Genomic DNA, 22995 nt, shown 5'->3' with positions numbered 1-22995 from the left:
AAAACTTATAAGATCTGAGCTATAGGTTATGCAAAAGAGTAAAAAGCAAGTTACATCAAAATATACCTACCAAAACTTTGAACATTTGGTTGATTTTATAGTTCTGTATTTAAAGATGATAGCAGTTGTATGGAGAAAGTAAGATCACAAATTCTACATTTCTTCATTGAAGAAAACTAGACTTAGAAAATATTTAACAATAGGGGGCACCCAGGTGGCTCAGGCAGTTAAGTGTCCAACTCTTGATTGCAGCTCAGGTCATGATCTCAGGGTCCTAGGATAGAGCCCCACATCAGGCTCCCCCACTCAGTAGGGAGTTGGCTTGCTCTCAAATAATTTTTAAAAAGTTAAAATATTTAACATTAAACCTTATCAGTAAGACATAACTTTAAGAATACTGTTCAAATGGGATTTTTATATTAGTAAACAATCCTAATACATTTAGACAAAGACCACTTTTTTCAACAATTTTTTAGCTTCCCTACTAGCTATTTTGGCAATTCAAATATAAATTGATTAGTGATAAAATGAGAAATGGCCTATTTCTTAATATTAGTAGGCCACAATAAAGAGTTTATCTTCCAAATCTTAACATTAAAAATTATATAGACTGGGATGCCTGGGTGGCTCAGTGGTTGATCCTTCAGCTCCGGATGTGATCCCAGAGTCCTGGGATCAAGTCCTGCATCGGGCTCCCCGCAGAGAGCCTGCTTCTCCCTCTGCCTATGTCTCTGCCTCTCTGTGTCTCTCACGAATGAATACAATATTTTTAAATAGAGTGAAAAAAAGGTTTACATTACCTTTTTTTTTTTTTTTTTAAGATTTTATTTATTCATGAAAGACCCATAGAAAGAGGCAGAGACACAGGCAGAGGGAGAGGGAGAAGCAGGCTCCATTCAGGGAGCCTGACATGAGACTCGATCCCGGGTCTCCAGGATCACGGCCTGGGCCAAAGACAGTGCCAAACTGCTGAGCCACCTGGGCTGCCCTAACTTTACCTTTTCTTAAAATGATCACGATTCTCTTCTTTCTAGCCTTTGGTTCTGGAAAAACAGCTGCTGAGACAACGTCTACCTAGTTTTGCCAAGTTGTAAAATATGGAGTTACAGACTATCTCCCCAAAATTTGTGTATTGAAACTCTATTTCCCAGTGTGATGGTATTTGATGATGAGGCCTTTAGAAAGGTAATTAGGTCTTGAAGGTGAGGCCTTTGTAAGAGACGAGAGCTTGCTTTCTCTCTGCTGCCCTGTGGAGACACACAAGACAGCCATCTACAAACCAGGAAGAGGGCCCACACCAAAAACCAAATTAGCTGCACTTGAGCTGATCTTGAGCTTCCAAGGCTCCAGAAATTTGAGAAATAGACTGATGTCTAAACCATCCAGTTTGGTAATTTGCTATAGTTGCCCAAGCTAAGATATATGGTAAGGGAGAAGAACTGGAAATCCATCCCCCTAAAATCTTAACTAGGACACTGGAAAACCCTGATGGGTTCCCAAGAAAACCATACATACTTCTGAGCCATTGTGATTATAATAGCCATTACATATTGAAAAATCTGTCTATACTAAGCACCATGGTGTGTGATTTACATTATTTCCACTTCCCAAAATAAATACTAAGGAAGATGGTATCCATATTTTATGTAAAAAAAAAAAAAAAGAAAAAGGACTTTATTGTTCAGAGACTGTCACCTACCCATTGGTCACACCCTCTGTGATCTGTGTTTTGAACACTTCTCTGTCTTGATCTAATAGGTACTGATCATTGTTTAAGTACTAATAGTGATTTTTTTTTTCCACTGAGGAGTTAGTGGTTTGTTGTAGCCCCAACCAAATACCTCCCCCTTAACTCTAGGCTTTGTAACTAGCACCTTTCAGTTAAAACTAAGTCTTGGTTATCTGGGATGGGTGCGTCAGGGCAGCTGCTCAGTCCAAGACTTCCCCTCAAACCCTGCTTCAGACACCAATCTGAAATCCAGATTGTGTCACGTGTTACCCTGACTGACCAGCTACAGATTAAGGGTTCTAAGGACCTGCTCCGTAGGACAACTGGTTTGCTAGAATGGCTCACAGAACTCAGAGAAATGTGTTACTTACTAGATTACTGGTGTATTATAAAAGGACAGCAGGAACAGCCAGATGGAAGAGACATATAGGGCAAGGTATGGGGAAAGAGTGGGAGCTTCCATGCTCTCTGGGCATGTTACTCCCCCTGAGTGTTCACGTGTTCACCACCCTGGAAACTCTGCAAACCTTGTCCTTTTGGGGTATATTTTATAGAGGCTTCATTACAGGGACACGACTGATTAAACCAATGGCCAATAATGACAATCTACTCTCTCCCCTCCCCAGCAGTCGGGTGGGGCTGAAAGTTCCAACACTCTAATCACATGGTTGGTTCTCCAGGCAACCAGCTGCCATCCTTATGGGCTTTCCCCTCAAATCATCTCATTAAATAAAACATTTTTATGGCTCTCATTACAAGAAAACCAAGGGTTTTAGGAGCTGTATGCCAGGAATGGGATTAAGACCAAATCTATATTTCCTACTGTAACTTATAGTATTACACAAGGTAACAGACTTCCTCTACTCTCTAACAAGGATTCTACAACATAGCAAGCATGTAGAATTTCTGGGACAAAATGCAAAATAAAGGACTAACGGACATTCTATTCTCTGCTCCATTCCAGTGTTCTAATTTACCACATGAGAATGAAATGATCCTAATTCTTACTTTATCAAAGTCTCCTAATGGCAGTTTAATAAATCCATGTATGAAGGAGCATCATAGATTACATTTAGCCAAAAAAGCCACCACCTATCTCCTGCAGAATTATCCCAGATTTCTTGGTCCACCTTGACCAGAAAAGCAGAAGCACTTCACTTCTCTTAAAATGCATTGTCCTCCCACCTTTGAGGAAGACTTCTCTTCACAGCATCTGGCAATCTGCCCTGGTGACTGTGAGATTAGCTAGGAAAATACTTCCTTAAGTGCACTTAAAAAATTCTTGTCGATAAGAAGCTTGAAATAGGGATGTGATTAATCAAGTATCCAAAATATTTTTAATTATTCTATAATAAGACGTCCTATAGGATAATCTTGTTTGCTAAGTTTATCTGAGATCAGCTTGTATCAGGAACAGAATTGAAGAATATCTACATCCGAAATTACTTTAGGGTCACTAAGCTAAACCCTCACCCAATACTTGGATCTCTAATGGAACATTTACAAACAGCCTTTCGACAAGTTTTGGAAAGCAGAATTTCCCACCTCACAATAATACTCAAGTACATTTCTGAACTATTTCAAAAGTTCATCTTCATACAATCTTCCCCCTTTAATTTCTGCCCTCTATGTACAGTTCCATTCTCTGGAACTACTAGGTCATTAAAGGAGTAACTGGGTTTCTCTGAAGAAAATTTCATTCCATCATACGAATGTAATAAAGTTCTCTTAGTCTAGAACTACAAAGTGTGAAAGTTTGTCACAATACAAGGATATCCCTACTGAGCTGACAACTATATATAAGAGAACCTTCCATCTTAAAGAGAAATAAAAAAATCAGTCCTCACCACTGAAAGCCATAATGATAAGGAGTCAAACTTCTGAATACTACACAGAATAAATAAAGAATCTCAAATGCTCACCTTCTAGCTCTTGGTTGTAAAATTCATATATAAATTCCTAATAAAATACATTATTTTATCTTTTAATACAATTCCACCCCAATAGTTGTAAATATCCTCCCTTTTGCTCAAGAATTGGCAAGTAGGAAGAGAGATTTCCACAATTTATTGTTCATTAGTTTTACAACTTTTTCATGAAGGTTATTTACATATTTAATACATTCTCAAACATTTAAAAGGCATTATCGGGCGTTATCATTTTACTAGCAACCTTATGAGCACATACATCACTAAAATTCTTTCCTCTTACTTTTTTTTAAATAACACTGATGAACTAGTGGAAGCAATTTCCCTTCTTTGTGAAGCCTATGAGTGTCAGTTGCACCTCCAATAAAAGTTCCATTGATAAATATTCTCGGCACCTGTTGAATAAACAAGATTAGGCGTCACTCTAGTCAGAAGTATAGGACCTTTCATATAATAATAATAATAGATGCTCATACTCTGGGCACTTTTTATGGGCTGGGCACCAAACTAAGCTCTTTCACAAAGTATCTACTTAAATCTCTACAACCCCTGAAGTAGGTACTAATTTTAGCCTTATTTTGGAGGGAAATGAGGCACAGGAACTTGCCCCACATCACAATGATAGCAAATGAAAGAGCTAGGATTTAAATGCAGGGCAATCCGACCCTCAGGCCCTTCTAATTGCTATGGCATATAAAAGGGAAAATAGCAGTCTGTAACTATTGTTTATATGTTTAGGTGGTTCTTATACTTGTTTACTGAACGGGAAAAGTATACCATAAACATCCTCCATGCACATGGAAACAAGAAAGGAAATGACACTTTATATTTTCCTGATAATGCATTTCATTGAAAAAATGCATATGGTTGGACAAATTTCAGGAATCTAAGAACATAAAGCACCTAAAGCACTCTTATTAGCACAGTAACTCAAGACTGACCCATGGTTTGTACTGTCCAAGCCAAAGGAGGAAGAATTTCATCTTGAAAGGAGCTCCAGGAGGATCTTAAAGATTCACCGACAAGTACTCATGACAACACCATTACCCCACTCTCCTAGTCAAAACACACACACACATGCATGTATGCACATATGGCAAGAATAAAAATAAAATGAATTCTGCTGTTTCCCACTCTCTGAATCTTGTTCCCTGATCTGCCATTTCTTTATCCATAGAAGATTCTCAGAGGATGAAAGAGAGAGTGCCTGGCTCACTTTTCTAACACAAAGGTCTAGGCTCTAGGTGACCCCGGTGCTACCTATTTGGGGAAAAGCACCACAGAGATACACTCACAGTTCTTTCACCAGTCATTTTGTAGAGAGCATCTTGAAATTGGCTTCCATATTCAAGCATGTCCAATTCCACCACTTTATACTTAACATTCATGTCATGGAAAAGTTTTTTTGCCATTGTACAGTAAGAACAAGATGTTTTTGAGAAAATCACCACACAATTATCAGAAATGGTTTCCTGAAGTCAGAAAAAAAAAAAATTCTTTTAATTCTAGACATTACTTTCTGGAAAAAAATCATGATTATAGTGGAAAGGAGAAAATAGATAATAGGGACTTAGTTTGAGCACTGAATCATGAGACTCCAAAATCCATCTTCTGCAGATTGAGAATATTATTATTCATTTTAAAGGAATGTTTTTAGGAAAAAAAGTATGTAACAGATGCAAAGTAGGCATGGAGTGATAACAATAATAATCATAGCCAGTTCATATACAGCAAACATCTCTGTGTGCCAGACACAATTCTTAACACCTGACCTTTACTAGCTCATACAAACCTCGTTATAATCCTGAGATAGGTCCTATATTTATCTCTATTTTACAGGTGAGGAAAGTGAGGCACTAGAAAGCGAAGTGACTGACTCATAGTCCTCACCTAAAAAGAGCTGGAAAGCTGAGATTTGTGGGTAGGCAAGTCTCATTCTATAGTCCAAGCACTTAAAACTGTTACATTGCCTCTTAAATACTTAATAGGTGTTTAGGAGTTAACTCCTTACCTTCCTTAACTTTTAATGGTGAGAACTGATACACGATTTCTCTTTAAAATATAAGGCTTTTTGGGACACCTGGGTGGCTCAGCGGTTGAGCGCCTGCCTTAGGCCCAGGGTGTGATCCCAGAGTCCCAGGATCGAATCCTACATGAGGCCCCCTGCATGGAACCTGCTTCTCCCTCTGCCTATGCCTCTGCCTCTCTGTGTCTCTCATGAATAAATAAAAAAATCTTAAAAAAAGAAAAATGTAAGGCTTTCACTGATCCAGGTATAATACCCCTCAACTTCTACTCCTTCTTAAATATCTTTATAGTAAAACAACAACAAACTGTCATTACAGTATTGTTAAGACATTCTTCTATTGTTGTTCCTGGAAAAGCTACTACCAGAAATGCTGATTCAATGGGTTACAGGCAGAAGTCAGAAAGTTTTTTTTTTTTAAACTTCCCAGATGATTCTAACATCAGCCTGGTTTGGAAAACACTCTCCGGGTCTTCATCACAAAAAACATGAGACTTTGCCATGCAACTGCATTGCATTGCCTGTGAAATTTGCTTTCTTTTTTGTTTCTAAATATATAAATGTGCAGGTTCTTCAAGAGATTCTGAATAGATAGGTCTAACACCCAAGCATCTGTCTGGGCTGTTCTTACGCAGGTCATAAGCAACACCTTCAAGATGAAAGCCAAAATTCAGAAAGTAAAGTGCCCGGGGGCAAAGTAATTCTAAAGTTACATCCATCTTTGGGTGTCAGAAGGGTTTTAAGGCAGGGTCTACCTGTCTGAAAGCTGGTCTACTTTTCTGCCTTCTCATTTTATAGATGAGAACGTTCACAATACTGAGAAGTTCACAATACTAGGATTTAACCCAACCTGTCCCAATGCCAAAGCCAGTGCTTTTTCCTCCACCATGCTGCCCCGGGTTATAAGCACACGGAGCCCATCATTTAGAGAGAGCTGAGCATCCCGGGTGTTGACATTCATTAAAACAACTGATGAAGGGATCCCTGGGTGGCGCAGCGGTTTGGCGCCTGCCTTTGGCCCAGGGCGCGATCCTGGAGACCCGGGATCGAATCCCACATCAGGCTCCCGGTGCATGGAGCCTGCTTCTCCCTCTGCCTGTGTCTCTGCCTCTCTCTCTCTGTCTCTCTGTGACTATCACAAATAAATAAAAAAAAAAAAAAAAAAAAAAAATTAAAAAAAAAAATTAAAAAAAAAAAAAAAAACAACTGATGAAGACATTTCAAAGTGAGTTGAAGCTCAAGATGACAATGCTAGAGTTTCTCGAACAATCCTTCTCACCTTCTCTTGAGCTCAACCTTGCTAAATTTTCACGATTTTATATTCTTGTTTTAAAAGGGGCAATTCCCTCACTACAGGCTTCTAGCATTGCTGTTAAGTTCATCAGCTGTGAGTGAACATTTTTTTAGCCGAACAAATTAAAGGCAGAAATGTTATATATGTGGTGGTGGTTGGTGGTGGTGAAGAATAGAGAAAAGAAAAACATGAGTATGTCTTGTTGACTGCAAGGGAAGAAAACCATACATAAGAAAAGCTTCCTGAGGCAGAATTAACTGCGTTTTGCAGTGAAAAAGAGGAAAAGAGTTCACAGAAGCACACGGTGTTCCTGAGAGGATCACTTATAGAGTAACTACAGCACACTAAGTTCTGTGTTAGGGGAGAAAGCTTTACACACCATGCCAATATCAAACAGTATCCCTGGGGCAGCGTGACTGGTATCAACAGTACAATAAATTGTGAACTGGATTATTTTGATAGCAGATTTTAAAATATATATTTAGTAATTCATTTGCTGACCTAATGTCGTGTTGAATACTGAATAAGCATATTAAATGTGTAAGACCCAATTCTTTTTCCACAGAGGAAAGTTTTTTCCTACTTCTCCAACACTCACTTGAATCTGATTCACAGGAGCAGGTGCTGATGCAGATGATGATGTGCTGTTCCCCATCCTAAAAAGAATTTCAAAAGGCAATGCAGCTTTAAACATTAAAGATAATATATCATTAAAAATAAGACAGCAGATGAGATCCATTTGAAAAAAATCCGGTACGCAAATAAATATATATCCAAATCTATGAAATACAGAAAAGTTTTACTTGTTATTAGTACAAAAATATAGGTTTACAAAGTATTTGCTTACAAAAACCAAAAGGGACTGTGGACTGTGTGCTTTGCTAGCCTCCACATGTCCTTAATTATTTGATAAAACCACATTTACTGTGTTTAAAGCCTGGTGCACTCATATCTGAACACCAAATTTCGCACAGACTGTCCTAATGCTTGACCTATGACCTGACCATTAGTTCAAAAATAGTTTCCATTTTCATTTTAAAATATGCCAAATCTTCATGTCACAAATTCTCTGTGACACAGAGAATATACAAAGATTCAAAGATTTTAAGGAAATTAAGATATCTCAATCACAATACTCATAGCTCCAAGTTTCCTGATCCATAAAGTAAGAATAATAGTCACTCCCACCTCAAAGGGTTTACAAAGATTAAATGTATTGACAGCAGAACAGTCCCTTGATCACAGTAAATATTCAATAACGTTTAACATATTACTATCATTTCTTGATTACAGGGACCCTCGAGGTATATATTATCTAAAACTTAGCTGTTGGAGCTTATAAAAGGAGGCATTCATTGCAACACGAGTATATTCGCTAAAAACTTGAGCAGTTTATATCAAGTCTCTCTGCCTATCTCTAGGACCTCTCCCCATCCACTTTATCTTTCTTGATCAGCCAGGTCCACTGCATTGTCCAAACCACATCCAACATCCTGATGCAAACTAATTAGAGCAAAATTACAAATCTTACAAAAGAATCACAGAATAATATGGGCTTCAAAGAAGAATTACTTGAACATCTAAAGATTAAGTGACTAAGGGGGATCCCTGGGTGGCTCAGCAGTTTAGGGTCTGCCTTGGGCCCAGGGCGTGATCCTGGGGTCCTGGGATGGAGCCCCGCATCAGGTTCCCTGAATGGAGCTTGCTTCTCCCTCTGCCTGGGTCTCTGCCTCTTTCTCTCTCTCTCTCTCTCTCTCTGTCTCTCATGAATGAATAAATAAATAAAATCTTAAAAAAAAGAAAAGATTAAGAGGCTAAAATAAAGAACCGAAGTTTCAAATATTTCAAAATATATTCTCCTTATGATTATGTTCCAAACTCAAGTTTTGATAGAAAAATTTCTCCTTCCAAACACTTCCTTAATTCCCTGTGAGTGCATTTAAAATTTAAATGTCGGGAGCACCTAGCTGGCGTCATCATCAGTAACTCAGGGTTGTGAATTTGAGCCCCACATTGGGTGCAGAATTTAAGAGAAAAAAATTTAAATGGATAATTACATGTTATCCTCAGATGATGAGCAGCTGATTTACATGGCCAGCCTTCACACTTAGAATAAGGATGCTATAACAAACATCTCCTTCAAGAATTACAAAGAGAGGCAGGAACTACTCCAAGGGAACATCATAGCACTAGAACTCCCCAATGTTTACAATCTATCTTAATAGTCAGCAAGGAAATCTTTAAAACAAAAAAGGCTTATGCACTTAACTCAGGAAGGGGTGAGGATAGTATGCTAGGGAGACTGCAACCAACTTAGATGGAGAGCAGAGAGTGCACATGAAGAAAAAAAAGCACGTGGAGTTCCTGGAGCCCAAACCAGAAGAAAAAAAAAAAAAAAGGTTAACCAGCACTGGGCTGGACCTAAGAAGGTGCTTCGGTGTAATAAATCAGCAACCTGGGCAGCCCGGGTGGCTCAGCAGTTTAGCGAGCCTTCAGCCCAGGGTGTGATCCTGGAGACCTGGGATCGAGTCCCACATCAGGCTCCCTGCATGGAGCCTGCTTCTCCCTCTGCCTGTGTCTCTGCCTCTCTCTCTCTCTCTCTCTCTCTCTGTGTGTGTCTCTCATGAATAAATAAATAAAATCTTTAATAAATAAATCAGCAACCTATTGGTTTATCAACTAATTTCCATCTCTAGTCCAGCATCTAGCCTTCATCCCCAAACTATCTACCACAGTATCTCCTACTGAAGCAGGAGTTTCAGTAGGACCTTCAAACGAATGTTATCTTGGGCAGTGAGAGGAGGTAGGGGGTGCATCGCAGTATCATCTCCTACCCTCTCCTATAAAAGTGTTTCTGGAAAGAACCTCTCTCCTTCAATTTTGGTGGGGCTTGGTAAAAGTTATTACCTAGTAAGTTAAAGGGACATCAACAGAGAAGTGCACAAGAAACGTTTCACTTCAACAATGACTGCACCCATTAGCCATGCCACATTTATGGAGCGCCTACTGCATACTAGGTGGGCGAAACGCTAAATGCCTCGGGGAGTCACATCACTGGAAATACACAGGAACTCAAGGGCCTGTGAGTCAAATAGCAAAAACCACGTGGTTAGCACCTTCCGGAGTGGGTCACCAGCTTAGCACAGAAAGATCATAAAAGTTCCTGGCGCCTTGCAGAGCTGGTCAGAGTCACCAAACCAAGGAGGAAGGAAGAGACCCCGAGGCAGAGGGACGGGTGCTCAGTGGCCGGCACAGACACTGCAACTGGCCCCACCACCTGGGGGCCGGCCGGGGCCTGCGGATGGCTCAGCATCAGCCCGGGCAGGGTCCCCCCGCAGGCCTGGCGCCGGAGCGGGAGGCGACCTCAACCTGGGCCAGCCGCAGGCCCATCCGCCCGCTCCGCGAGGCCTTGTTAGTCAGTAGGAAGCGGCCCCTTCACTTCCCGCGGCAGGCGCCGGGTCCAGCAGACAGACCTGCACAAGCTCCATCGCACGGCGAGAGCTTCCCGGCTCGTCTGACCCGTGCAACGCCTGGGGTCCTCGGCGACTGGGCTCGCGGCGCTGTTCACCCGAAATCCCAATGGGTTAGGCGGGGGGAGGGGAGTCCAGGCCGCCCCGACTCCGGCGCTTTCAGCCCAAGCGTCACAGGATCCGTGTCCTAAGACACGAGCGCTTAGGGCCTCGTCCCCCCCACCCCCATCCCCATCCTTCCCGGGCCCCGCCGCCCTCCCAGGGCCCGCCCGGCGCCCAGCGCTCGGCCCAGGCCGCCCACCGGCCTCCGCGCCCCGCTCCGCCCCGCCCCGCCCCCCTGTGCCCCCCTGCGCCCCCCGGCGCCCCGTACCCAGAGGCCGCGGCTCCCGCCGCCCCGCCGAGCCGCCCCGCCGAGCCGCTCCCGCTCCCGCTCCCGCTCCAGCTCCGCACCGGCCTCGTCGCCCGCAGCGCCGCGCGGAACCAGGACATGGTCGGAGCATCCGGCGGCCGCGGCCCGGGAGAACCCGGCTCCGCCAGCCCCGCCCCGGCCCCGCCCCGGCCCCCGCCCCCACCGGCGCCGGCCCCGCCCCTCCCCGGCCCTCCCCGGCCCTCCCCGCCCCGCGGGGCTGTCCGAGCCGCCGCCGGTCTCCTCCGCGCAGCCGCGCGCGTCCTCCCTGCATGGGCGGGGGGTGCCGGGCCGGGGGGAGCGGGGAGGGGGGCTGTGCCGGGGGTGCCGGCGGGGGGCGTGTGCGGGCCGGGAGGGGGGCGTGGCGGGGGGGCGTGGCGGGCCGGGGTGTGTGTGCAGGGAGCGGGGAGGGGGCGGTGCCGGGCCGGGGGCGGGGGAAGCGGGCGGGGGGTCGTGGCGAGGGGGGCGTGCCGGGCCGGGAGGGGGCGTGGCGGGGGCGTGGCGGGGGGGTGTGTGCAGGGAGCGGGGAGGGGGCTGTGCCGGGCCGGGGTGGGGGGGGTGGGGAGCGGGCGGGGGGGGGCGTGGCGAGGGGGGCGTGCCGGGCCGGGAGGGGGGCGTGGCGGGGGGGTTGTGCCCGGCCAGGGGTGTGTGCAGGGAGCGGGGAGGGGGCTGTGCGGGGCCGCGGGTGCCGGCGGGGGGGCGGGGCGAGGCGGGGCGAGGGCGGCGCACGTGCGCCTCAACAGCCGCGGACGCCCCACCTGCTGGCCTCGACGCCTGGGCCGAGCCCTCACCTGGCTGTGCAGGGCTGAGGGACGCCCATAGAGGCTCACGGGCGCGTGGAAGCAGCGCGGCGGACCGCGGCCCACATCCTGGCGAAACGAGAAGAAAAACGTCCGAGAGAAAGACTCGAACCGGTGGCGTCATCACGACTTCGGGTCTGACGGGCGCCTCGCGAAGAGCCGGTGTCCCGCGGTGAGGCTGCTGCTGCTCGAGAGCCCACAGAAGCCCTGGGACTATTCGGCGGGACCTCCAGGATTAAAAGAAAACGAGTAACCCAACGTAGAGCTTTCATTCCGAAGAAAGCAAAATTTGTGTTTATAAATAAAAATGAAATCAGAAAATAAAACTTGAGCCGGCCCAGAGGGGTCTTGCCCAGGCGTTGAAACCAGGTCAAGCGCTGCTAAGGACTGTGCCATTCGTGGTAATCATCGCCCTTTGTGCGTCGCTATTTAAGATGGGGGGGGGGGGTGGCGCTTTATATTTATTTACTGAGGACATGGAAATCTATTTGTTAAGGTCAAAGGGCAAATACGGTATTTTTCAAAATTCTAAACGATTATAAGAACAAACCTTTTTTGATCTTTCACATCCAACTACATGAGTTTAAGACTCGAGTTACCAAGTCACAAAATTAGAACGTCTTTTTTTTTTTTAGAACGTCTGTTTCTAACGGTTCCCCCCCCCATTTTCAAATGAGGTGTTTCATTGCCTTATAAAAGTATGAAAATTAGTTGCAAAACCAGTACTCTGAAAAGGTGTGAAGTCATTTTTCATAAACCCCAAATTAACTTTAAGAAATGTTATCTATAGTGTTGGGTTTGGTTTGGTTTTTGAAGCAAAGGTAGCTATTTAGGAAGTTTGCTCTGTTATTTTTGTTTTGAAATAGAATTCTAACTTATTTACAAAATAAAGGCCATTATGAGGCAAAACAATCATGTCATGATTTTAATATAATACAGCCTGTGTTAAGCACAATTCGCTGGACGGATTTTTAAAAAGGGATCCCCAAATGAAAATACATCAAACAAAAGTGTAATGTCTAAATTAAGCCTAATATATTCATAATTTTCAAGTCTTTGTGCTTCACTGGGTAGCTACAGAAGTGATGATTTTTGGCCATAATTGTGCTATGATAGCACATTAACAAGTATGCCAGCTGGCTGTTCACTTAAATGTATGGTATGAACATAATGGGGGGATGGCCAGGATAGATAGATCAAGAATAAATAAAGGGTAAAGACAGCCCTTTGAGTTCTACAGTTTTTTTCATATCTTAGCATGATACCAATTAAAAGAATTTGACATATCTTTAGATATTCTTTCAACTTGTTTTTTTTCAACGTGTTTTTAATTGCTTAAACTGTCAAAGCTCATACTTTTTTCCCCCTTTACCTCAAAACAGATTTATCCCCTCCCTAGGGTTGAATGCTACTACTAAAAACAAAATTCAAAAAAAAAAAAAAAAAAAACCCAAACCAAACCACAAAATTCAGCTGAGTAAATCTGAAGATCTACCAGGCTTTATTCAATGATTCATAAATTAGGCAGCATCTCATCTATCAAATAGAAAGGAGCTCTAAGATGCCGTAAAAATGGAAAGCTTTAAAAGGCAGAGAGGAGGGGTGCCTGGGTGGCTCAATGGGTTGAGCATCTGCTTCCAGCTCTGGTCTCGATCCTGGGGTCTTTGGATCGAACCCCCAGCCCCACGTAGAGCTCTCTCCTCAGTGGGGAATCTGCTTCTCCAGCTCCCTATGTGATCTCTCTCTCTCTTAGATAAATAAATAAGATCTTTAAAAATATATAAGTAAAAGTCAGAGAGGGGGTGGGACAAGGGTCATAAACAAATGAAAGGATTATTTAATACAATGTCACCTATCTTTGGGGAAGAAAGAAGTCTATCAACCAGAATCCTTCACTAGTTTTCACCCAGAAATTCCCAGCTGAACTATTAAGATTATATTCCCGAGAAAGGCTGAAACTAAATTAGGTTAGGTATTAAGTATTTTGGACCTGTTGTTTCTTGGGTTTTGTTTTGTTTTTTAACACTGCTAAGATCAGTGAATTATGAGATCTTCTACTTGAAAAGGCCCATATGGGAGGTCCTCTATACTGGGTCCAACCTGTGGACCTTAGCCACCTGGGAACCTTATTAAATTCTCCTTCCAAAGAAACTTTTCTCAAAAGAGCGTGATTGTCAGCCCTCAAGGATTAGCTATTGTATTTGTATCCTAAGACTGCTGTAACAAATGACCACAAATTTGAAAGAACAGAATTTTATTTTCTCACAGTTCTGGAAAACCAGAAATCCAAAATCTGCCAGGGTCATGTTCCTACTAGAAGCACTATAAAGGAGAATTGTTTTTCTTCCTCTTCCACCTTCTGGTGGCTCCAGGTGTCTTCTTGGCTTCTTTGACTTATGACCATATCACTTCACTCTCTGCCCATATCTTCACATTGCTGTCTACTCTGTCTCTGATGATGAGATTTAGTCCACACCTGGATAATCCAGGACATGTTCATCTCAAGGTCATTTTTAAAATGTATTTATTTATTCACAAATAAAGAGACACAAAGAGGCAGAGACATAGGCAGAGGGAGAAACAGGCTCCCTGTGGAGAGCCTGATGTGGGCCTGGATCCCAGGACCCCCAGATCCTGACCACTGACACTCAACCGCTGAGCCACCCAGGGGTCCCTTATCTCAAGGTCCTTAACTAAATTGTATCCGCAAAGAGTGAGTTTTCCAAATAAGGTCACATTCACAAGTTCTAGGGATTTGACCTAGATATTTTGGGGGAAAGACCATTTTTTGCCTATCACAATGACAATACTTAAAACAGCCTGGAGAAAGCCTGATATTTCATTAAAGTCTCAGGTATTTTGTTAAAATTCTGTGAATTTTGTGTTATCTCATTTTCTGTTTTTGTTTTACAATATTATTACTTCAATCATCCTATACTATGTCAGTCACTGGTCAGGTACAGGATACAGACAAGGTCCTACTTATAATAGATAAAACTCTATCTTTTCTCCAATTTTTTGAACATGGTATAAAATTCATGGTTCATAAAGATCTATAATATTTTTACTTTACATCACTCTTAAATACTCCCCTTCTGAGGGGCACCTGAGTGGCTCAGCCATTCAAGCATCTGCCTTCAGCTCAGGTCATGATCCCAGGAGCCGGGAATCCAGCCCCGAGTTGGACTCCTGATACTCGTTCCTCTCCCTCTATACTCATGCTCTCTCTCATTCTTTCTCTTTCTCTCTCTCAAATAAATAAATAAATCCTTTAAAAAAAAAAAAAAAAGCCCAATCTGAAAAGGTAAAAACAAATTTCTGTGTGCCCATGCATTTTAGACCAAACTTATGTCTGCTTCCCAAATACACTGCAGTTATAATTAAAATCACATTAATTTAAAAACCATTACTGAAGGGGCACCTGGGTGATTCAACTGATTGGTTTCAGCTCAGATCAATCTATGATCTCATGGATTGTGGTATCAACCCCCAACCTGCATTGTGCTCCCTGCTTAGCGGGGAGTCTGCTTGTGATTCTCTCCCTCACCCCTTCCCCCAAATTAAATTAATAAATCTTTCAAGAAACCATTACTGAAATTTATTAGAAGCCTTTTAGCGTTATAGTTTCTCATTCTACAAGTACAAAAATGACAATGTATTATCATTTCCCAGGAAGGCTTAAGAAGGACTGTTTGCTTTTCCAAACAACCACCAATTTTCCAATGCTCTCATATCAGCTGGGTGTTCTATAATTCAATTCAATTCTAACACAAACTATCTGGAGTTAGTACAGACCCCACAGGTTAAGGGCTCAGTCCTGTAAGACTCCCTCCACTTCAGACACCAGCTACAAATAGGGTGTCCAGACTATCTGTACTTCTTCCTGGCCAACTACAAATTGTGGTGTTATCATGGCCTTCCCTCATTGCTAGAAAAACTCACTTAACTCAGGAAACTACTAAATAATTACAGCACTGTTACAAAGGATACAACTCAGATATAGGCAAATAGAAGAGATGTATGGGACGAGGTTGGGACAAGGTTTGGGGCAGAGCTTCCATACTCTCTTCAGGTGTACCACTAGCCCCGCGCAAATCAATGTGTTTACCACTCAGAAGATCCCCCAAAACCCTGTCATTCAAGAGTTTTCATTAAAGTGTCCTTGTTGGCAGGATTGATTAAATCATTTGCCATTGGTGCTTGAAGTCAATTGCCAGTGCCTTCCCCTCCCCTGATGAGTGGAGGGTAGGGGATGGGGGGAGAACTGAAAGTTCCTTAAGCATAGCCAGCTCCTCCCTGAAACTAAGGGCCACCAAGAATCACTTCATTAACATAAATGGGGGTAGAGGGACAGAGACTTGTTATGAATAACAAAAGACTCTCCAATCCCTAAGAAAATTCCAAAGGTTGTGGGGAGGAGGAGCCAAAGATAGTGGTACCTGGCTGGCTCAGTTGGTGGAGCCTGCAGCTCTTGATCTCAGGGTTGGGAGTTTTAAGGTCCACACTAGGTGTAGAGATTACTTAAAAATTAAACCTAAAAACAAAACAAAACAAAAACCATTTAAAAAAATTTTAATTCAAATATATATATTATACCATAAGAACTTATCTGGTCTCTTTATAGAAACCAAGGGATAAAAAAAATGGAGGTGTCAGATATTATTTGAAGTTCCTCTACTCTGAAGGTATATAGTTCAGGTTCCTAATTCAAGAATGAAATGAATAAAAAGTACCTTTGTTGGGTAGAATATCCATCAGAATAGTAAGAATGAAAAGGATTATTTAAGGATTTATTCAGAACTTCTAAGTGTCCGACTGAAAGATATTTAAATTCTCTAAGCCCAGTGAACAGGGGAAGGAAAATCTGATACTGAGTATTACACACTCGTATGGAAGAATTGGGAGCAGGATATTCCTGAACTAAATATGTCCTGGATGTATTTTTGAAGGAAATGAAAGGTACATCATAGAACTTCTGTTTAAAAATGTGGTAAGTTTACCACCTCAGTTTGCTGAAGAATTAGCATTCAGTATGTTTTAATGAAAATTATTTCTCTAAAAAGCTTATTTTTTGCCAAGCACTATTTCCTTCCTTCTATATCATTTCTATATCCATAAAATGTGTGTTCTTAAGTCTCTGGGTCAGAAGACTTGGAATAAGAACAGAAAATACGTTTTCTTTTGAAGTGTGAGCAAATTACTCTTTTAAAGATCCGGTGGTTGTTAAAGATCTCGGGTGGTCAGTCTGTAAGCCTTGCACTAGATGAATTTATAACTAACTCAGAGTGCCATCTGGTGTTCAACAAATAGCATTTTGTGATAGATGTTTCCTAACCTTTGCATTCTGAAGTTTTGTGTTTTCTCTCCCAACAGAGAAGTCAATGTTGCCTTGCCCATTCTTATTTTCTTTTTGTCTAGGGAAGGCTAAACTTGTATTTTTATTCTTATTTTTCTTATAAATTGAAAGAGAATGAATGGGGGAACTATGCTTTCAACTTTACTAGTGAATATAATCATATTTGAGACTAAAAATTTACCTAATGGATGGAAAGTTTTAACTATTGATACAGATGAATAAAAAATGTGTCTTGCAAAATTTCATAGAGGCATATAGCGAGTAGGTAAATTCATGTTCATAATTTAGTAACATTATTTGGTTCAGACTACAGACTTAGAAATTTCAGGGGTGTTTAAAAAAAAAAGCTGTAGTGGTAGTTGTGTCCCACCTAATATCTAAGTCTTTATGATATAATGATTGATAATACAAAAGCATGAGGGAAAATACAATAGGATTGCATCTAATCAAATTCTCTTAAACCTAATCAAATCCCCCTTTCATCTTAGAGGCCTTTTTCTGATCAATTTACCTAAAATAATACTTTTATTCTGCTTTATTTTTCTCCAAGACATTTATCACCAACTGACTTTGTACATAGGTATATATATATTTATTGTCTCCTTCTCTGTGGAAATGAAAGCAGCAAAGGGCAGAAAATGTTTTGTTCGGGCACTTGGGCGGCTCAGTGGTTAAGCATCTGCCTTTGGCTCAGGGCATGATCCCAGAGTCCTGGGATCCAGTCCTGCGTCAGGCTCCCCTCAGGGATTCTGCTTATGCCTGTGTTTCTACCTCTCTCCTGTGTCTCTCATGAATAAATAAATAAATTTAAAAAAAAAAGAAAATTTGCTTTGTTCAATGCTATATCCTACAAAAATTTACTTAGGAAACTGTAGAGGGACCCCTGGGTGGCTCAGCAGTTGAGCGTCTGCCTTTGGCCCAGGGCGTCATCCTGGAGTCCTGGGATGGAGTCCCACATCAGACTCCCTTCAGGGAGTCTGTTTCTCCCACTGCCTGTGTCTCTACCTCTTCTCTTTTTGTGTCTCTCACGAAAAAATAAAATAAAATAAATAATAAAATAAAATAAAATAAAATAAAATAAAATAAAATAAAATAAAATACTGTAGAGGTTTCAGAGCTCCTGGCTGGTTCAGCCTGAAAAGTATGCAACTCTTGATCCCGAGGTCATGAGTTTGAGCTCCGTGATGGATACAGAGACTACAAAAAAAAAAAAAAAAAAAGAAAAGCTTAAAAAGAAACTGTAGAGTTTTACTATAGTTGCAGAAATGAACAAAAAATGTGTACATTTTAAAACTAATAAATGCCATAAAACATAGTATAAATATATTTAATTGGAAATGTAATAACATTTGGTTAGAACAGTAGACTGATAATTTTCAGAGGAAAAAATACTATGATGATCTTATTACTCATACCGAAGTAGCTAACTTAAAATTTAGTGGTTTTAACAATATAAATATGGGAAAGAAGAGGACAATCATTTAGGAAGACATCTAATCAAACTCCTTTCAATCCATTCTAGCTCTTTTATTATATAATGAAGCAGCTTATCAGAGAGGTCTTTTCTGATATTATTTGAAATAGCTAACACATCCTGTACGCCCTATAGCTCTTACTGCTTTATTTTCCTTCAGAGCATTTATCATCTTCTGACATTTTATGTGTTTGTATTTATTATTTGTGTTCCCTCAAAGAATATCAGCTCCATGAAGGCAGGGGCCTCAATTATTTGGATCACACCAGATTCCCAGGTTTTAGAACTGGGTCTAGCATGCTGTATATATTCAATAAATAATTAATAAATGCATGAATTATTTCATTATATTTCAGTACAGAATATATTTTAATTTAGCAGTCATTAAAATAAATTCATAGCAGTCTTTTGAAAAATAATATAATTTTTATTATAATACCTCATATAGTATAATTATCTCATTACAATTAACCTAATATTTCTACTCTAATTTACAAGTCATAGAAAAGAAGGTATTTGACTCTACCATTTTAGAAAAGAAAATACTTTTATCATTTGCTTATTTATTTATTTACTTATTTATTTTTTAAAGATTTTATTTATTCATGAGAGACACAGAGAGAGAGAGAGAGAGAGAGAGGCAGAGAGACAGGCAGAGGGAGAAGCAGGCTCCATGCAGGGAGCCCGACGTGGGACTCGAACCTGGGTCTCCAGGATCAGGCCCTGGGCCGAAGGCAGTGCTAAACCACTGAGCCACCCGAGCTGCCCTCATTTGCTCCTTTAAAATAGATCCTCTAGTAATTCCTATTTCAGAATGTGCAAAGTGTTTTATTTTTTAAACTTTTAAAAAAGATTTTATTTATTCATGAGAGAAACAGAGAGAGAGGCAGAGACACAGGCAGAGGGAGAAGCAGGCTCCACGCAGGGAGCCCGATGTGGGACTCAATCCCGGGTCTCCAGGATCACGCCCTGGGCTGAAGGCAGCGCTAAACCTGACACACCCAGGGATCCCATGCAAAGTGTTTTAGCCATTAGTATTTTGTCTGATCTCTTTTTGAATTGCAAAAAAATAATGTTAAGAATACACATTGTTGCAATATATACATATATCAAATTACTACATTGTACAACTTAAAACAGTTATATGTCAATTATATCTCAAATAGGTGTACACACACTGCTTATTACATTTCACCATTCTTATCATTTAGTGTCGGAATTAAAATGTGGTGTTTTAGAGATTATGATTTTGTTATGAACCTAAAGTTATCTATACTCAAGTGGAAAGGTATTAAGCATATGTGAGGTGGGTGCCAGAAGTAAGGAACTGCATAATCAAGCTAAAAATCTGCTATTATGAATAAAACTTCAAGATGCAAATTCTTTAGTGATATAGCAAAAACATTTCATTGTGATGTTCTCCTTTCCTTTTATAATTCTTGTCATCATGTATATTTTATGCCTTTGTACTTACTTGCCTTAATACAAATTCATTTTAGTATGGACTCTTCATGTATTTCATTGCATTTTCTATGTTTCCCCGAGCCATTTTTTTCCCCCAAATAATTTAATTTTTAAAAAGTAACCCTGAGATGCCAGGCTGGCTCAGTCAGAAAAGCATGTGACTCTTAATATTGGGTCATGAGTCTGAGCCCCAAATTGGGTGTAGAGATTACTAAAAACTGAATAAACTTTAAAAGTAACCCCAGGGGCACCTGGGTGGCTCAGTGGTTGAGCATCTGCCTTTGACTCAGGACCCCTGGGGTCCTGGGATGGAGTCCTGTATCGTCGGGCTCCCTCTGAGGAGCCTGCTTCTCCCTCTGCCTATGTCTCTGCCTCTCTCTCTATGTCTCTCATGAATAAATAAATACATAAATCTTTAAAAATAAAATAAAATAAAAGTAACCCCAGAAATAGAATAAAATGAAAATACTATTTAAAAAAAAAGAGTATAATTATACTGAAAAACAGTCTGTGCTCAGAAAATAATTTCCCACTGTAAAAATAAATGAAAACTATCCAAATGAGAACAAAGAGGTATTTTTAAAAAATTGTTTTAAGAGATTTTTTATTTATTTGAGAGAGAGAGTGAGAGAGAGAGAGAGAGAGGGAGGGAGAAAGATCATGAATAGGGGGGAAGGGCAGAGGGAGAAACAGACTCCCCGGTGAGTAGGGAGCCTGATGCAGGACTTGATCCCATGTCCTAGGATCATGACCTAAACTGACCTGATGCCCAACCGACTGAACCACCCAGCCACCCTCAAACAGGGGCTATTTATTAACAGTTTGCTATAGTAAGGAAGTCAGCACTTACCACTGTAGCAGAAACTCAGAGGCAAATGGGAGTGGAAGACCTTTGTCATGGGGAAAAAAAAGAAAAGAAACATCAGGTGTGCTCTGATGGGAGGCTGTTGCCATGGGGAAGCTGGAGGCAGGCTAAATGGAAGCAGGACATCTTATGTGATGGGGTTGGGGAGCATATTTGGCTTTCTCTGGTTAATCCGAAATCATACGTGGGGGCAAAAATAGGGAAGCTGGCAGTCATTAACCAAGTCCCCATTGTTTTGAGCTGTTTGTTTGCTAAATTGTAGTTTGGCTTTCTGGATTTGGTGCAGCAGAAGGCGTGGAATCAGAGTTCTGTTGTCATATACAGTCTGGCCATTGTCCACTTGTCTGTTCAGTCTCTCATCACTAAATGATGAGAGCTAAACTCTTCTTCTGGCACTCAATACATTTTATGTGCCTATCATATGCCAGCACCACAGTGATTAACACAGAAATGGTATTAGCATTCATGAAATCTAGGAGAACACGTAAGAGAGCAACCTAGATTGAATTTGAGGATTAGGGAAGGTATACCAGAGGAAGTAAATTCCAACTCAAGGTTTTAACAAGAATAGGAATTAGCTAGATGAGGTGGATGTGGGAGGAGGATGAGGAAGAAAGGGGAAGAGGTTTCTAAGTGGTAGGGAAGAAGACAAAAGATATTACATACTTCCTATTAAAATACTTCTGGGGGATCCCTGGGTGGCGCAGCGGTTTGGCGCCTGCCTTTGGCCCAGGGCGCGGTCCTGGAGACCCGGGATCGAATCCCACATCGGGCTCCCGGTGCATGGAGCCTGCTTCTCCCTCTGCCTGTGTCTCTGTGCCTCTCTCTCTCTGTGACTATCATAAATAAATACAAATTAAAAAAAAAATTAAAATACTTCTGATATAATTTGATTTGGAATTTAGCCACGTTCTTTATTTTAATGTGCTGGTTAATAAACAAGCCAGAGTAGTTTCTCTGTTTCTATATTGCAAACTCTGCATTGAAGGAGCAATCAAACCAACAAATCCTCTTTTGTCATGTGCCTTGTTCTAACCCCCCATCCTTAATTTTCTTTGCTTGGCAAAGGCTATAAGGCTATTCATTAGATATTCTTGCTGTTGTGAAAGTTTTGATTGAATTGGCTTTGCTGCTTCTTCCTGTTGGAAATGCAGTATTTCTTTTTTTTTAATTCATTAAAAAAATTCATTCACCAGTAACCAACCAAATAGAGATCAGACCATCTTCTTTCACCCTTATTTCCAACAGATCTCTGATATTTCTTAGAGAATCTTGAAACAATAATCAGTAGAGGTACAATTTGTGCTAGGAGACACATATTGTGTGCATTTTCATAGCTTAAGTCAATTCTGAAAAAAGTTGTAATGGTTTATTTTATGTGTCACCTTGGGCTAGAGCATGAGATGCCCAGATATTCATTCAAACATCATTCTGAGTGTTTCTGTGAGGGTGTTTCTGGATGAGAGCAACAATTATATTGGTAGGGATGCCTGGGTAGCTCAGCTGGCTAAGCATCTGCCTTCAGCTCAGGTCATGATCCCAGGGTCCTGGGATCGAGGCCCACATTGGAGTCTCTGCACAGTAGCAAGCCTGCTTCTTCCTTTCGCTCTACTTGCTGCTCCACCTGCTTATTCTCTCTCTCTTTCTCTCAATGTCTGTCAAATAAATAAATAAATAAATAAATAAATAAATAAATAAATAAAGTCTTTTAAAAATTTTATATTGGTAGATTGAGTAAAGCAGATTGCCCTCCATAATGTGGGTGGACCTCATCCAATTAGTTGAAGGCCTGAATAGAGCAAAAGGCTGACTGTAAGAGAATTCCCCTGCTTGATGGCTTTCATAATGGAACACTGGATCTTCCTGCATGACAGCATTTGATCTGGGACATCAGCTGTATATATTTTGGACTTGTCAGCCTCCATAATCCCATCAGCGGATTCCTTATAAGATAACATATTTCCTATTTCTTTGGAGAATGCTAATACAATATCCAACTGTTTTTATCAAAGATAAGAACATTGTTCAACTTTTCACTAGCTCTTTGTTCAAAATTACTCATGTCTTTATGGTTCCTCCAAAATAAAGGTTTACATTCAAGAGCATTCAATTACTTTTCTCTAGAAAATTTCTAAACATTGCCAATCACCAATTATAGAAATCAATGAATCAACTCAGAATCC

At 41.3% G+C, this 22995-nt stretch overlaps 1 protein-coding gene across 6 annotated transcripts; it reads right to left on the bottom strand.

The window, feature by feature from the left end:
• Nucleotides 1-3777: 3777 nt before the first annotated feature.
• GLRX2 (glutaredoxin 2) lies at nucleotides 3778-11779 on the bottom strand. 6 transcript variants are annotated; one of them, XM_038586101.1, is made up of 4 exons: nucleotides 11645-11779; nucleotides 7576-7633; nucleotides 4953-5129; nucleotides 3778-4052 (listed from the first exon to the last, which is right to left on the bottom strand). In XM_038586101.1, the coding sequence occupies exons 1-4, from the start codon at nucleotides 11671-11673 to the stop codon at nucleotides 3921-3923; spliced, it is 396 nt and encodes a 131-aa protein (XP_038442029.1). In that variant the 5' UTR covers nucleotides 11674-11779; the 3' UTR covers nucleotides 3778-3920. The 6 variants fall into 6 exon arrangements, with proteins under 6 accessions (XP_038442029.1, XP_038442030.1, XP_038442028.1 ...); XM_038586102.1 differs by lacking the exon at nucleotides 11645-11779 and adding an exon at nucleotides 11612-11630; XM_038586100.1 differs by lacking the exon at nucleotides 11645-11779 and adding an exon at nucleotides 10898-10988.
• Between the last annotated feature and the right edge of the window lie 11216 nt (nucleotides 11780-22995).

This window comes from Canis lupus, chromosome 38 (genome assembly GCF_011100685.1).
Source record: "Canis lupus familiaris isolate Mischka breed German Shepherd chromosome 38, alternate assembly UU_Cfam_GSD_1.0, whole genome shotgun sequence".
In the NCBI taxonomy this organism is placed as follows: domain Eukaryota; kingdom Metazoa; phylum Chordata; class Mammalia; order Carnivora; family Canidae; genus Canis; species Canis lupus.
This window is presented reverse-complemented; position numbering and strand designations above follow the sequence as displayed.